Source organism: Anguilla anguilla, chromosome 11 (genome assembly GCF_013347855.1).
Source record: "Anguilla anguilla isolate fAngAng1 chromosome 11, fAngAng1.pri, whole genome shotgun sequence".
Lineage (NCBI taxonomy): Eukaryota > Metazoa > Chordata > Actinopteri > Anguilliformes > Anguillidae > Anguilla > Anguilla anguilla.
In genome coordinates this window covers 38,249,886-38,267,483 of record NC_049211.1, presented here as the reverse complement: position 1 = coordinate 38,267,483, position 17,598 = coordinate 38,249,886, and the positions used below count along the sequence as shown (strand labels likewise).

At 39.0% G+C, this 17,598-nt stretch overlaps 1 protein-coding gene across 1 annotated transcript; it reads right to left on the bottom strand.

Annotated features, from left to right (window-relative positions):
- Positions 1-3,699: 3,699 nt before the first annotated feature.
- On the bottom strand, positions 3,700-16,266 carry LOC118207664 (green-sensitive opsin-3). The gene is made up of 7 exons (XM_035381459.1): positions 16,180-16,266; positions 14,399-14,551; positions 5,631-6,031; positions 5,035-5,203; positions 4,759-4,924; positions 4,140-4,379; positions 3,700-3,834 (listed from the first exon to the last, which is right to left on the bottom strand). The coding sequence occupies exons 3-7, from the start codon at positions 5,989-5,991 to the stop codon at positions 3,718-3,720; spliced, it is 1,053 nt and encodes a 350-aa protein (XP_035237350.1). The 5' UTR covers positions 5,992-6,031; positions 14,399-14,551; positions 16,180-16,266; the 3' UTR covers positions 3,700-3,717.
- Positions 16,267-17,598: the final 1,332 nt, after the last annotated feature.

Below are 17,598 nucleotides of genomic sequence, written 5' to 3'. Positions count from 1 at the left end.
AAAACCCTATAGATACGATAATCATTTGCCAGGCTTTACTTTGCAAAAGACCCCAAATAGATATTCTAGCTAGCTCATTCAGAAGCATGTATTCATGAATCCTCATTCGAGGCAACCTGTCATTTATCAGTTAACCCCCAAAAGCCTCACATCTCCAGTGTCCCTCCTGGTGGTTTTGCATTCACTCCCCCTAGCATTGCCTGGCGTTCTCTGCCTGTGGGAGCTTGACTGGGACACTGCAGATGCAGAGCGCATCGGTAAAGCAACGGGGTGCAGTATAAGTGTGCAGGTCATGCACTGTTAATCCGAAGAATGTGTGACACATTTAATACCCGAACAGCAAGTGCGCACAGGTGTTCAGGAAATGATAGTTAAACGCCAAATTTACCAATCAGTCTGTGCCTGATCCCAAAAAAGGTTTCAAACATGTTTAGATGATTCAACTCCTTGCCGGGTTTCTAAAGTGTTACAGAGAAGTGCTTAAGTCTGTGTTCAAATCCTTTTGGTTTTACAGTGCGGTAAAATATTATGAGCCAAAAATTCATACCTTGCAGAGCTATCCTTCATTTCAGTTTACCATGCAACGTGTTACTCTTCTTTACTGCATTTCCAATGCCAGCCACCTCACAACTAACGTGCAGCTCAAATGGCCTGACTCTGGGAGTCCACCTTGTTTTGTTGATATGAAAATGTTATGCCACTTTTCATAGAGTTATACATTTTTTGCATGAAATCTTTAGTGATGTACGTAAGTGAATTTTTAAAGTTTCCATTGTGAAACCTATGCTTTATGTACCATGTGAAGAAATAGGACAGTTTTTTGGCCTCCTACTTGGAGACAGAGGCTACCTCTGCCAGGCTTTTGCGATGACGTCCTACCCTGTCCTGTAGGCTGGCCCACAAGCCCACTCCAACTTGGCCCATAGCAAGACGCGAGCCAGGGTGGAGGTGACGAAAGGGAGCCCCAAGGTGTTGGCTCAAGGTGTCACCAAAGCGGGCATATGACAAAATTGTGTCAGGTGGTATACTACACAATATGGCAACCATGAGAGGAGAGAGAAGCCCCACACCATCACTTGATGAAGGGGATGATGATTCCCTACACCTCATTCTAGATCACACAGGTGGCAGGCTGCTGAGGGACGGCATTTGAAATAATCTCTTTAACTGTTGGCTGCACGTCATCACCACAATCCCCTCCCTCCCCCAGCAGAATCTGTTTCTAAACAAAATGGTGTCTTTTCCCCTTTATTTCCTGCAGATAAAATTTTTTAAAAGCATGCTATTTACATTAGCAGTGACAAAATATATGTCCAATGTGTCGTGCACAGTTTCAACCGGAGTTGTGACAAAATGCTAAAACCGCAGGGTTTTCAATCTGGGGTGCCAAATGTAAAGTTAAACACATCACATTTTTACTGTGTTTTTCCCCCTCAGATTTAGCCTAAATATGGCATTCCCCAAATATTTATGCCAAATTGTATGCGTCTTTCTCAGATTTAATGCTAAATAAGCCTTTTAGTTCATGCTTTCAGATTTAATCCACAAATCTCAAAGTATATAGGCTAAATACATAACTTAAATGTTAAATTATTTTTTAAAAAATATTTAAATAAAAAAATAATGTTTAACTTATACGTTATATCTCTGTTTTTAAGGTAAAATATTTGCACAAATTTACAGGATTTCATTCTTTTTTTCCAAAACACTGTCAAAGTCATGTAGAATAACCGCAGATACTCTTATTTAATGGCCATCCCAAAAAAGGGAGATTTCATACAGCCCCCCCCCCCCCCCCCCCCCCCCATTCTTCATTTAATGGTTTTTCAAAATTTGAAAAATTTTTGCCATTCTTGTGACTGTTTTCTTGTGGTATATTTTATTTTCAACAGGGAATGAGATACATCAGATAGTTCGCCTGTGAAGCAACGCGTCTGCCTAATAAATCTCATCAAATGCTACAGAGGAGGTAAGATTTAGTTCAAGACAATTTAACCAGGTTAGTTACTGATCATGAGTTTCTTGAAGTTGACACGAGCTTTCTCTGATCCTCTTGTTTGGAAGCAATAATCCAGGATTTGCCTAAACTTGGATTTAATAGATAACTTGTCAACCCTTCTATCCAGAACAGACACCAACCAGGTCACTACCACAATGAAGGTAATTTTAAGGTTATGGCACACAAACTGAGGAAAAAAGAGGATTTGCACTGAATGGTTCAGTCACTGCGAGACAGTAGTGAAGCCAGTCATTTGGATATGCATCGGTCCCCAATACATAAACAAAGCAAATGAAAGAGAATACTACGGGCTTTGCACCGTTGCAGAAATAGTGGCTGAAACCCCAAATGTCAAGGTATTTTCAGTCTTAAGACCCCGGAGAAGTACAAGAACAGAACATCTGAGATTAGCTGCATTTGGTCAGGGACTTATAGTGATGGCCTGAAACTGAATGCTGAGAAAATGAAAGTTTAACTGTTTAAACACATTTTCCTCAAAACTAATTTAGAATATTGAATTAAACGTGTAATTATTTCCAAATGGTTCAATAAACAACCAGACACAAGTATTTGTGATGCATGAATTTATTGGTCTAGTCCTATTTTTTATATTCATTTATAAAATATGTACAGCAATCGATGACATGATCAGGCCAGCAAAAGAATTGATAGCCACGTTATGACACAAAAATAAAATAACAAACTTCATCAAAACCAACCAAAACATTAGTGCAGTCCTCTGAATCAAGCTTGTGGACCTGCCAGTCTCCCTTGATGTCTCACCACTAAAAGGGCAGGTCCACCAGTTCTATACAGAGCATTGAAAGGAACAGTGGAGTGGAGAGGAGAACTGTAGTGAACCCCCATTTTGTGTAACATAACTTAAAAAATGTAAAAGACCAGCTCTGGATCTTCAACTTCACCTTGCTTCATGGAGAATAGCTAAGAGGCTGCCTCGTGTGTCTCTTATGCTGGGTTTGTCCTGCCCCTGTGTTTGTGGCCAGACCCTGTTTTCTCAGTCTTGGAGTTTAAACTACCAAGAAGTAGATTCCAATTGAGCCTTAACTCTAATTTAGGTCCTGTGCTGCCCACTTGCTTTGTCACTGTTTGGTGTAGATGAAGATATTCACTGCCCATTCAGTTAAAAGGCCCTGCTAGCTTTGCATCCTGGACCAAGAGCTGATGCAGACTTAAAGGGACTGCTTAGAAAGGGGGAGGGGTGTCAGCAGTGGATACCGCAAGAATCACAGTACAACGGCTCAGCTTGATGTCCTGCATTCACTATATGCAAGGCAACAAACCCATGGAAGATGTCTGTGAACTGGAATGACATTGCTTCCCATGATGGCAAACAACAAAAAAGCAAAAAAAAAAAAAATAAATAAAAAAAAATAACATTTTGCTTTGTTCCTTAGAAAACATTGTTCCTTTTGTCACAAAGTCCCGTTATGCTAATAGAAAGCCAGAGCTTTGGAGAGCTGCAAGATCAACAAGGTTCAGGGTAAGAGGGTTACATAATGTTTGAGAGATGGGATGCCATAGCTCTTGAATATATCAGCACTTAATTTCAAAGTCAAATCATTATATATATACATTTATAAAAACATATATATATCCATTAAATTGCTGAAATATAAGCTTCTTTGATACAGTTCATAAAATAATGAAGATGGTGAGAACTTGGAGAGCTGAGTGAGGGTGGAGACAGAGGGAGGTTTCTATGCTGGAGAAACTGAAGAAACCTCTGTCTTGCTACTTGCAGATACAGAGGAAGACTCATCATCACCCATTGGGTTCTTGCCACAGAAGAGAGTAGTCAGCATGCAGTTACGGAACTAAAGGAAAAGAAAGACATTTAGATATCAGCACTACAGTTTCTTATGCTGCTATCTTCAAGGTTCTATTCTGTCCAAGGACATGATGACCTGATACAAGAACTCATAGACTTAACGGAACACATTTGGTACCCATTACTGAATGTTACTGGTTTAAAGAACCAGTAACCTGCTGTATTGCTGCCCTCCAGGTCCAGAGTTGAGTAGTCATTCAGTACAAAAAGTGAAAAATAATCAGGATTTTTTTAAAGGCAGAGAAAGTACTGAGTCTATTTTGTCTATATTCCCATGAATGCCGGACTCACCTGTTTGTTTAGCAGCACATAGATGATGGGGTTGAACAAGGCTGAGGTCTTGGCGAAGAAGGCTGGTACAGCCATGCTCTGGGCAGTGAATGCTACACCCTTGTTCAAGAAGATGTAGGCAGCATAGCTAGCATAAGGGGACCAGGCCACCAGGAAACCCAGAACCATCAAGATGACCATGCGTGTCACTTCCTTCTCTGCTTTCTGGGTGGAGGCAGAGTCCTGCTGGGTGGCGGCAGCCTGAGGAGGAAGAGAGTAGGACAGACACACAAGGTCAAGAGAGCCGTACAATAGAGCCAACCATATAAACACACAAGAAATAATATTGTTTGGTACAGGCACATTATACTGGCCATCTATACTGAACTGCTTGCCACAGAAAATGATATATTACCACCTTTTAATTTTGTAAAACCAAAACTTGTACTTAAAAAATAAATAGGCAATAGGTGTGATGTAATATGGCTTCTCATGGAACCAAGCTAACATACGAAATCTTTGCAGGGAGCACCGCTCTCTCAGGGCTCGTATATTTACAGGAAACAACAGCAATGACTTCACTTCCCACAAATGTGTTCTTTGCTCCCACTTGCCCCAACAAATTTAGTGTGATTCTTACCGCCTTGACTGTGCAAACCAGGCTGCCGTATGTGAAGAAAATGAGGAAGACGGGCACACAGAAGTGGCAGCTGAACATGTACATCACATAGGACTCATTGTTGTAGTCTGGGTTGAGGGTGTAGTAATCAGGCCCACAGGAGCATTGCAAGCCCTCAGGGATGTACCTGTGTTGAATGGGAAGAAAGTACACTTAATCATTTCTATAGTAAAATATATATAATATAAAAATAAATACAGTGGGGTCTGCTGATTTATCATCAAATGCCTGACTTACCGGGACCAGCCACCCAGGGGTGGGGCAGCACATGCCATAGCCATTATCCAGGTGAATACAATGCCAGCCATAGCATGGGTGGAGGTGAATTTGAAGCTACCCATGGGTTTGCAGACCACTATGTATCTCTCAACGGCCAGCACCACCAGGGACCAGAGAGACACCTGACCTGTGTAGGGAAGAGAGATGGCGGTGGTTAACAACAGGGACTGATAAGAGATGGCCAATTCTACCTTGACAACAGCAGTCTGGCTTGTTTTTAACTCAGTTTTGTGATTATTATTGATTGTTTGAAAACTTGCATTGAAAGTGAAACAGTGTCATAGAGAGGGGATTTTATCCTTTTGCAGTTCCAAAAGGAAAGCGTTTCAATGAATTAAATTTACGCAAGAATGCTTCACCTGTGTTCTAATGCTTGTTAACATTGATTATATTGTACACACACACATCCAGCAATACAGTGTAAACCTGCCAGAATAGAATGCAAGGGTGAGTTAGGTCTGTCGTTAAATATTCATAGACCACAAACAGAACTAGGTCGATCAGCACAGAAGGTTGGCATTCAAGAGAGTCTAGAGGATGGTTAAATGTCTTACCTCCAAGAGTTGACATGAAGCCCTCAATGGCACAGCCCATGGTCCCAAAGACGAAGTAGCCATTAATGGCGGTGTAGAAGGTAATTGTGAATCCAAACATGACCATGATCAAGCCAGCCACAGCCAAGTTGACAAGGATGAAGTTGAGAGGTTGTCGGAGCTTCTTGTGCTGAGCAGTTACCACCAGTGTCAGGGCATTAATGGGGAAGCCAAAGCAGATGAGAAAGAACATGTAGGCAGCCAGCATCTTGAACTGCCATGGTTCTCCTAGGTAGTACTGGGGGTATTCGAATGGGCTCCTCACCAACCCCGTCCGGTTGGACATAGGGATGTAGAAGTCTTTACCCTCAGTGCCGTTCATCTTGGCTTGTGTGGGCTCTTGAGAAAGGATGGGAGAAGATCTATGGAGGGGAGGAGAGAAGTCAGGTCTCCTGTGGTTGTCAGATCCTGTTGTGTGCCAGGTACCCTAAGTGTGGTTTTATACTCTTCTAAGTAGTCTCAATTGGGATTATACATGGGGGGGCAGGGAGGGAGAGGGTTGTCAGCAGGAAGGGGATTGAGACGAACTGATGGGTTTACCTTTGGTAATAATCAGCCATTTGACCTACACCTTGGTTGTTAAGGCTTTTGATTTTGCCTTCTTAGGATTGCCACTGAGATTTGCAAGGTTTAGTGAGCAAATGAGGAGTTAGGGGATGGAAAGAGAGCAGCTGTCTGTTTCTCTGTCAGCTCATTGCCCTCAATCTCAAATCTTGTTCTCACAATCTCTTCATGATCTAAAATCTAGGCCTTTCAAGTTCGATGTAAAGTTGCATTCATCCTGGTTCAGAATAAACTTTCTCTGATGAGTATGTCTTCTACCCTGTAAAGCATCTTTGTGACAATTCTCTGTAAAAAAGCACTATACAAATAAAAACACAGCCCATAACGGCACTTATACATGCACACACAATGTTTGAAACAAAGACTTTTTTATTATTTGGTTCTGTACGCCACCATTTTAGATTTGTAATCAAACAATTCAGTGGACATTCTCAGCTTTTATTTCAGGGTATTTTTTTAATACATTTTGGTTTCATCGTGTAGAAATTACAGCACGTTTATAAATAGTTTCCCCCTTTCAGGTATGGAGGACCAAAAAGGCCAAAATTAAAAATAAGTAAACAAATAAATTACTCAATAAATGAATGAATTAATAAATATAATGTAAAAAATGTAAAATGTAAAAAGATAATGAATGTACACACAGAAATAAATTAATTAATAAAATCTGACATAAATGGGTATTCCTGTATTTATTTATTTCTTGATTCATTTATTTATTTTAATTTTTGTATTTTTTTGTTCATATGATAATGAGTGGACACTACATTTACATTCAGGCATCAGTTCCTAGATAAGATATCTGATCGTCCAGAACACCGGTTTATGGCCGAAAAAAACTTGAGCTGTGCACCATACCACAGTAGCCTAAATCCAGTTGAGATGCACTCGTACATCTGGGTGAACTTTACGTGACTGGAGGCTTTTGTTGCCCTAAAATCTCAGAATCACCTGCTCTGGCATCTGGAGGTAAACTGTTCTCTCACCAACCCCAGAAAGAGTGCCAACGTTGTGGACAGATGCACCAGCTAATGAATGACTCTCCACAGCTTCCACAGGCAGCATGTGAGAAGGGCATTCAGGCGATGAGCCACTTCCTCCAAATTGCAGAACACTACAGGGTCAACCTCTGTGATGCATATAACTGGAACAAATTGTCAAAGCATCCACGCGAGAATCCAGGACTAGCATTTTTAGCTATGTCAGCAAGTCCCAAACCTCTGGCTATCTCTTGCCAGCATAGACATTCGGGTAGGGGAGATCAGGGAAAACACAGACTTTACTCTATTTATTGATTACATTTAAATGTTTCTCATAGCCTAAAATATGCATTCAGTGAAAACTTATCACAAGACTGTACATTATGCTCTGGTTCCTGTTCGATGTCTTCCCTTTTCAATCCAAAAAGCTATATCAGTTCACACATAAAGATTAGCTAAGCTATTTCTCACTGATGTTAAATTGAGTTAAATATGTTTTATGAAGATAAGGTCTGAGCTGAATAACTGCAATCAATTAGGTAGACAATAGTCTATCGACAACAAGCTGTTAATTTAAAAAAAGTTTTGTTTTATTTCCAACATATCAAAGACCTCCCTGGAGGCCCATAATGGTTCTCTTTCTATTTCTTATTTTCTGAAACCAAATACAGACTACTTTTTTGTCTGAGCTAATTATTCTGCATTGTGTAGCTACATGTTTGTATGTCTTTCACTGTGTATAATTCACACTGTTATGTACATTGTAATGTATATAGAAGCTTAAGAGATGTCATGATGGGATCGATTGAAAACACTCTAGTTGGCCTACTGTATTTTGTCATTGACAGCATACAATTTATTAGTGGAAAACTCTGCTGCTACAAGTACTTTCCATCACTGGCGGCATATGAAACACTGCATTAGATTTAACCCGCCTGGGATGTGTCTGCACTTTCGACTGGCTAGCAATCCCAGCAAGCTGGCATGCTATTGTAAAAATCCCCTCAGATACACCAAACAGTGGAAGTGACAAAGGGCGTAGTCTTACCTGGTGCTTCTGGAGTGGTATTTATTTAATGATCTCGATTATCTGACTCCAAAATAATGTTTTAACCTTTCCTCTGTGCTAACAGCTATATATAGAAGGAGAATGCAAATTATCTGCCAGTAGTGTGGCTCTATGCAGTCCGATACCTATCTTGGTAGATGCAGACGTGCCTCTGGCGTATCGATACTATTGTGGATCCTGCTACGTAAGAGTTAAAGTGGAAGGCCAGATTAAAGTGAATGCAATTTATTGAACAGTAACGACAATATATAATGGTGCAAAATGTGTATGTAAACGCTATACTCAAATGGCATGCAGGAAACAATGTTGACGAGTCGAACCATTCCACTTTTCCCTTATATATCCAGCCATCAAATCATCAAATAAAGTAATCAAATAAAGGCACAATCATAACAAAGCAGTACATGAAAGATCCTGCTTGTGCTATTTCTGTTAGCCTGTCACACCAAATTGACCTTCATAGCTGGCTGGGCGCTGACACATAGATATCAATGTCTTCAGTCAGCGCCCACTATACCACACCATCTAAGACACCAACTTATTCCCCATGACATCGGCTTTCCGACAATACCAAACATGATTACACTGTATTATGGAGAACCAAAAAGACGGTTTTACGATAACATACATTTGGATTCCTTCACATACACACAATACAGCACCTGGAAAATACTTCATGGTAAAAAAAAAAAAAATCTATTACATATACCCAAAACAGACTTTTATTTTGCAATTTTATATCCCAAAATATTCATTGAAATTTCTCGCTGTTTGTTGGAGACAAAGAGAGAGAAATTTTGAGTATTTAATTTGAAATGCATTATTCAAGCTCCGATGCAACCACTTGTTCCACTTGTTTAACACAAAAATTTGTGTTACATTTTGCCCCGCTCTCCCCTACTATAGGGCAGGAATAGTGACTTTCAATTATTTTACAGATCGAGAGATCGCATAATGTGCTCAATTCCAAACTGATTCCTAGCATGAGTAAGCATCTATCCTTAGAACACATCTTGGCCAGGCAGCACCTCTGGTTGTATAAAAAATTCATGAATGCAACGCATAACAATGCACATCAGTACCCAAGTCTTTCCATCATAATACAGTCTTAATGTTTAGTTTATTGTGTCAATAAACAGTCAGTGTTGAACATGACACACAAAAAAATTATTTTCAACTCACAAATGTTGCACACCCACAAAACCAATACACAATGGCTTGGCTGAATACGATTGGCTGGGACATGTGTATTATTTCTCCATCTACCACTACTATGGAGTAGCTCCTGCAAAAGTTCAATCATTGTTCTAAATGAATCCGATAAATCCGGTCTAACTCGATAAATAAAGTGGAAATTTGTAAGAGCAAGCAAGCCAACAGTTACAATATCATACTTGCAATAGTGAAAGCTCGATGTCCATGAACGACTGTATAGAGATTAGCTATGCTAGTTACAGATTTACTGCGTTTATAGTTCAGCCTCTGTTTCAAATATAAATCGGTAGTTGACTAGATAGCAATTAGTGATTTTAAAAAAAAAATGCTGTGACACCATTTTGACCTAAAACCGAACTGAATTTTAATATTAGGTAACCCAGTTGAGGCAGTCAACTGGTAAAAGGCGTCCATTGCTAAGTGCTAGCCTATAGGGTATGGGATATTTTCTAGAATACTTCAGTAGGATAACGTTTTCTTTGTAATTGAATCACATATTTTGAAACGCATGCTTTCATTACAATTGATGGAGGTATTATTACAATCATTACAATCTGCCTCGGGCAGTTTCCCTCAGTGCAGAGCTACTATGATAAATTATGATAAATGATAAATTAATAAATGGAGCCAAGCTCCAACACATAGCCTAGCCTTTGTGAGAAAATAAAAAGATAGAGTCGGCATGTATCTGACGAGTAATCGATCAATTCATTATTCGTATCCTTCCCTATGAATCCTTCCCTATGAATATACAAAATCAGAGTAGATAAAGCTACTAAATAATAAATAAATAATAAAGTGCACTCACAGTTCAGCAATGTTACTTTTTACTTCAGAAGAAATTATTATGCTAATTATTATGGTAATTTGTTTACATGCAAATGTATTTATCACTTCACCAAAATCAATGTGATTATTACAAAAAATTTAAGCAAACTGAAGGCATTATTACAAATTTTATTACAAGAAAAACTTTTTTTTAAAATTTTGATGTTAATCTGTTATTATTTATTCATATGTTGGTATATTTAAGTGTCTTAAAAACATTACAGCTACCTGCGTCCTCAGGGACTTAAAATTCTACAGCCATTTCAGAAGCAAAATGGCACCAAAATTTTTTTTTGTTTGAATGGCGCTCACTATCTTATTCAAAAAAAGCACGGAAGGGGTTTTGTATTGGTGAAATTAAAAGTTATTCAAATTGTGGCCAACCCCTGTCTTCACTTTATCTCGATTATTCAATTCCGATTCATCCAAGTTATGGCGGGAGAGAGGCCCTGACATGGCTAGACAGCTGAAAACAGTAAAAGCAACCAGTGTTGAAGCAAGGCATGTGCAATCAATCTACACACTATGGTATTCATCAACCAATGGAAATAACAATGACACTATGACATACATTGATTGACAGTCCCCTCATTATCATATGGATGAAGAAATACAGAAATAAATTCATAAAGAAATAAACATATACAGAAATAAATGAATCAAGAAATAAATGCGGACAAAAATCAGATATAAACGAATTGAGAAATAAATACAAAAATTAATATATAGAGAAATGAATGAATCAAGAAATAAATAACTATGAAAATAAATAAGGGCAGAAATGCCCATTTATGTTTATATTTAATCCATTCATTTATTTATTTCTGTGTACATTCATTTTATTTTTTTTTACAGTTTTCTTGCATTCATATTTATTTATTCCCCCCCCCCCCCCCCCCCCACCCCTATCCCAGGGTCATTAGGGCTCACTGTTCCTTATTGCACGTATGAAATGATGGCCACTAACCGCTTTTCGATTATTGATACTCTAGTTCTTCCGTCTATCCAGCCTGATCAGACTTTTTATATATTTCGCATTTTTAGAGGTGACAAGTATGATGTCCTTTCCTAAAATCCTGAACTTAACCCAGCTCCTGTGCCCCTCCCCAACTCCAACCACACTTCCTTTTATAACTATATCTTCCCCTTCTTAACCCTAAACCTAACCCCACTTTCCTTCCTCTAATTCTCACCCTAACCCCACCCCTTCTTCTAACTCTAACCCTGACCCCACCCCTCTCTCTAACCCCCAAAGTTTAACCTTTGACCACTATCCTTAGCACCGCCCTCACTCAGCGCTTATCCCCACGTACTTTTCTGACTCTAACGTGGACCTTTCACTAGCTCGTATCTAGTTTGCACCGTAAGCGTTGGTTGCGTTGCGATGGTGACCTTATTGGAAATTCCGGGTGTACCTATAATGACTGGCTTGGTTGCGCTCCCTGTCGGGGTTATGGCCAGTGTTTCTGGGCTAATATCTTCTTCCCTTTCCCCTGGATGTGACGGGTATTCAACAGGCCCGTGCAATTTAAAGCTGAATGCTCTTTACAATAATGAATAACAAAAGGAGTTGCTCCAATGGCTTAGTTTACATGAATGAATGTTAATAGATTAGTTCATTCTCTGTTCAGGTTAGTTAATGAATGAACTCATGCTGGTTAATGGAAACTTATTGTGAAATGTTACCAAAAAAGTGGATCATCCAAAATCTGTTTTATCATCATTTTCCCAAACTACCTCCCTGTACAATATTCTACTGTGTTTGAAATTTGCTAAAATTGTTTTTATGATCATTAAACATCAGAATATATTTTGCCACCAAATACTTGAACTATTATTTCATTGTGTACAATACAGTGATTTAATGGTAAATTCTACTTCTACTGTATTGTACTTCTAAGAGCTTTTTTCTGATGTTATATTCTTTATTCCATAAAAATCATTTTCTACCATTTTCACGCACCATATGCTCCAAATAATTAAGAGAACAACTAACAATGACTTCACTCATTAGTTTATTTGTGCCTTTTAAAATGTATTCATAAAATGTATACATGAATCAAGTATGATTTTGATTCCTCATTCTTTGTAAACCTCTTTATTTAATAACATATTTAATTCAGTTTTGTATTAATATCTTTCAAAACCTGGTTTTGTTGCATATGCTCGTAAACTGTGACAATAGTCGGGAAACTGTAGACTAAAAAAATGTGTAAATAAGTGCCTAAAGAAACTAAAAATAAGTAAAATAAAAAATAATACCTCCCTAAATATTTAATTCAGCAAGCACTATAGTGAACGCACAGTCAGAAAAAACTTACGGATTAACTTAACCTTGCGATTTTTTGTTCCCACGGCAACTTGCTTTCCTTTGGTGCTGCTGATGTATTGCTTTTTTATTTATCATCTCCTGCTCAGTAGGCGTGAAAAAATAATTAACGGTGTTTCACGGACTCAGAATCTATGTTGAATAATTTTTTTCGACGGGAGACTGGACATAGCTTTGCCGTGAACTCGAATGGTTTGGGCTTAACCTATCCGAGTTTGATCGATCATCTCATTTGGAATCCGCTGTTGCGGTACCAAGAAATATGGACAGGCGAAATATGACTCACTCGTGTCAGGCTTCATGTTTGAGCTTAAGATTTCTTGAATCTACTTTCTGGAATGGACCACTGGTAAGCAACCCATCCCTCTGAACAGACCTTGAAAAGCACAGAGAATATATTTTTCTACGCATTTGAACTTCACTGATTCTCTGCATCAAGCCTAGCTGTTGAAAAGTAGCACATCCTAATAAGGCTGGAACATCATCTTTCATGAATGGAACTGAATGTCAAATTTTCCACCGTTGCGGTCACATTTCAGAAATCTTTGATGAAATGGTTACATCTAGTGGCCAAAAAAGGTAAGGAGTCTGCATATGCAATTCAATCAAACCACACACACACACACACATATCTTGTCTTTCAAGTTAACATAAATCAAACAAACCTTAATGGTGGCCTCAAGACTGTAAATTTTAGGAAACTGGGAAAGGTATAGCTTTAAAATTGCATGGGCTGGAGAGGGGGCTTTTCATGAAAAGCAATTGAACTTGCCCCTTGCAAAGAAATTTGTCTCTGTTCTCTCAAATATTTGGAGCACATGGTATATAGAAAATTATTTTTATGGAATAATGAATATGAGAGAAACAAGTATTCAGAGTAAAAGCTATGGGAAGTAGAAGCAGAAGTAGTAGAATTTACCATACATTGTGTTCTGTATTGCACACAATAAATTAATAGTTCAAGTATTTGGAGGCAAAATATATTCTGATTTTAATTATTAACATTTTTAGCAAATTTCACATATATTAGCTAATTTCAAACACACAGGTAGCCTATTGTACAGTGAAATGCTCAGGGAAAATGATAATAATGGATTTTGGATGATCCAAATTTTCTAAAAATTTTCTTTTTGTTCTGTTGTAAGAAGATCTATTTTGAGTGAAATTTCTCTTAATAAATTATTTCAAACACATTTTCTGGTGATTATTTTATTGAGATGATTCCAGTTAGGTTGTTTTTCAGCTATTCTATGAGCAAAATCCAATTTTTAAGAGTTCTCCAGTGGCTAAAATTTGGTTTGGTGTATTCTGTTGTGTTGTGTTTGCACTGTTGTACATTGTAATTCAACAAATACAGGCAATACCAAAAACTGCATATGTGTCAATATATGTATATGTTTAGTCCTGGGAATATGGTATTCACCTTTCTAATCTTGTGTTTTTCGATCCTACATCTGTCCTGTTGTCCAGTGAGCATTTGTTTGAAAGCTTGATATTTGTGTCTGTGTCTCTATGGTTTTTAATGTAATATATGTGTTCTAATCATATTCCCCATCTCTCCTTCATATTTTATGTCACAGTGATTATACAGTGCAGTGCAGTGACATATATGCAGTTTGTTGTGTTGACTGTGTTCAATTAAGTATGTTGTGTTTGTTGTGTTGTTTTTGACTGTAGTGGCCTGTTTGTGAAATACCAGGTTTTGTGTGGGTACAGTGTTGATTTTAGGGAGTTTGCTGCTTACCACATGGTCCTTGAAGTTCTTGAAGTTTCTTTTGTAGGCAGAGATGATCTTGTAGTCCTGGAGTAGGTCCGTGATTTGTAGGATCCTGGCCAGGTTGTCTTTAATTTTCCTGTTTGCTTCTTGGCTGAATGACATGTAGACAGTGATACGGTGCTGTAAAAAAAAAAGAGAAAAAAAAGAAGTATTTGCCCCATTTCTGATTTCCTCTATTCTTGTATATTTGTCTCACTTGAATGGTTTCAGATCTTTGTAATATGTAATATTACAAAATGTAATATTAGGCAAAGGGAAACTGACTAAACCCAAAATACATTTTAAAAATTATTTCTGAATTTATTTAATATCACACATGTTTAAGGAAATTTAATTGATAATTAGATTCAGTTGATTGAACACAGCCAAGCTTGATTGCAGCAAACCATGTTGAATCAAACTATTGAACCTTACCATCAGAGTGAAATAGTCACCACAAGTTTCCACAGGCACACTATGCCAGGATCAAAGGAAATTCCAGAAGAGATTAGGGGGAGAAGGGCATTTCTAAGGCTCTGGGGCTCACCAAACCACAATGAGAGCCATTATCTGCAAATGGAGAACACTTAGAACAGTGCTGACTTTTCCCAGAAGTGGCCAGCCTGCCAAATTTTCTCCAAGGGCGCAGCAACAACTCATCCAGGAAGTCACAAAAGATCCAAGAAAAGCATCCAAAGAACAGCAGGTCTCTAGCCTCACTTAAGAGCAGTCATCATGACAAAAACACAAAAACAAAGACACTGGGATTATGTCCTATGAACAGATGAATTAAAAGTGGAACTTTTTGGCCGAGCACGGGTCCTGTTATGTTTGGCGTAAATAAAATGCAGCATTTTACAGTAAGAACATGATACCAGCAGTCAAACACGGTAGCAGTATTGCAATGGTGTGGGAATGCTGTGGGAATGCTTTTCCACAGGACCTGGACAATTTGCCAGTGACCATGAATTCCGCTTAAGGAGAATGTCTGGTCATCTGTCCATGATCTGAAGCTAAATCGTAATTGGTTCATGCAACAAGACAATGATCCAAAACACAAAAGCACATCCACATCTGAATGGCTGAAAAGAAACAGAAATTAAAGTTTTTTGAGTGGCCTGGTCAAAGTCCTGATATGAACCCAATAAAGATGCTGTGGCAGGACCTGAAACAAGCAGTTCATGCTGGAAAACCTACAGATTTGTCTGAATTAAATCAGTTCTGCATAGATGAGTGGGCTAAAATTCCTCCACAGTGATATGAAAGATTGATGGGCCAGACTGCATGTGGTCCTTCGGGGTTATTGTGGCCGTGGTTCCGGTTCCGGTCGCTGCACTGCCTTGGGGTTCCACTGCTTCTTCTGTCTCCCATGATTTCCTGCTGCTGTAGGGCTTCCAGGGGAGTAGGTCTACCTCAGCCTCAGCCACTTCCTCTGGTACTGGTTCTCGTCTCGGTACGTCTACCTCAGCATCAGCCACTCCCTCTGGTACTGGTTCTGGTCTCGGTACATCTATCTCAACATCAGCCACTCCCTCTAGTACTGGTTCTGGTCTCGGTACATCTATCTCAACATCAGCCACTCCCTCTAGTACTGGTTCTGGTCTCGGTATGTCTACCTCAGCATCAGCCACTCCCTCTGGTACTGGTTCTGGTCTCGGTACGTCTATCTCAACATCAGCCACTCCCTCTGGTACTGGTTCTGGTCTCGGTACATCTATCACAACATCAGCCACTCCCTCTGGTACTGGTTCTGGTCTCCATACATCTACCTCAGCTTCAGCCACTCCCTCTGGTACTGGTTCTGGTCCCGGTATGTCTACCTCAGTGCCAGCCACTCCCTCTGGTACTGGTTCTGGTTCCTGGGTGTTATAGTAGCAGTTCGTCATGTTGTAGGTCGTGGTGCTATATGATTAGACACAGACAATAATTTACTTTGTTAAATTTTACTACATGCTTATGTATTAACCATGTACTTATCAGATATTGAATTAAGTATTTTACGTATCAGTAAAAAACTTTTTTGTTTATAAAAGCAGGGACTGTCCCAGTTTTCTTCAGTTCAGGTTTGTTCATCTTGGCGTTTGTAAGTGCCAAACTCTTTCTGCAGAAATAAATCCTATATATATATATATATATATATATATGAATATACCTGTGTCTGGTTATTCTAAGGGAAGAATTTTCTCTGCTCAGCACAGAATAAGAAATTAAACACAATTTTCTCCAAAACTATTCAAGCAATATGTGATTTTGGGAAATCCCCCATTGACTCCATTACATTACATTACAGGCATTTAGCAGACGCTCTTATCCAGAGCGACGTACAACAAGTGCATTGGTTCACGATGTAGAGGTGCAAAAGAAACACTAGAGTGAAGTAAGGATCGTAGTGCCAGAAGTGACCACATCGATCAGGACTCCAACCCTGTAGAGTAAGCTGTTCAGCAAACAAGAATCCTACCTCCCCCTACCCCTGGCTCCCATTCATTTTCGCAATTGCTGTGCTTTGAGCGCCCCCTCTTGGTAATTCTGAGTGGCATACCTTCCCTTTGAAGGTATACAAGTTTGTTCAGAACACTTTCAGTCATATCTGGGCAAATTTCCTTCAAAACCCGACCGATACAATAAATTATATCCTGCTTCAGTTTTTTGTTCCACCACCCTTTTGCTAACAGGTCTATGCCCAGTTCAGCTAAAGGCAAATAAATCTTTTGGTACCTTTTGGTTACGAGTTGCTGAAATTCCCTCTGAACGTTGTCCTCTAACCAGACAGATTGCACCTTGTTGCACTGAAGTCGCAGATTTTTAAATGTGGCATGGCCAATTTCAGCTTAGCCTACCAGGTTTTATAATCCTGTAAGGGACGTCTGCAGGACGAATTCATTCATTCATTCATCATAGATGATAGGGGTGGAGGGAAATACCACTAAAAGCACCAAAGCATAATATATTTGATATAACTGACACCATATCTGAAGAGTGGCGGCTCCCAGATTTTCAAAACACCCAGAGCAGCAGAGCATGATATACTGCATATTATGTTTTCATCTGTACAAACAATATGTGCTAATACGCTCTAATTCGCCTTGCCTACTTAGTCACATTTTCATGAGCTGCATAGCTGATGTTACAAGGTAGCACAGAATGTTGAAGTAACACATTTTAAATTACTCTAATTTCTCCCTCAC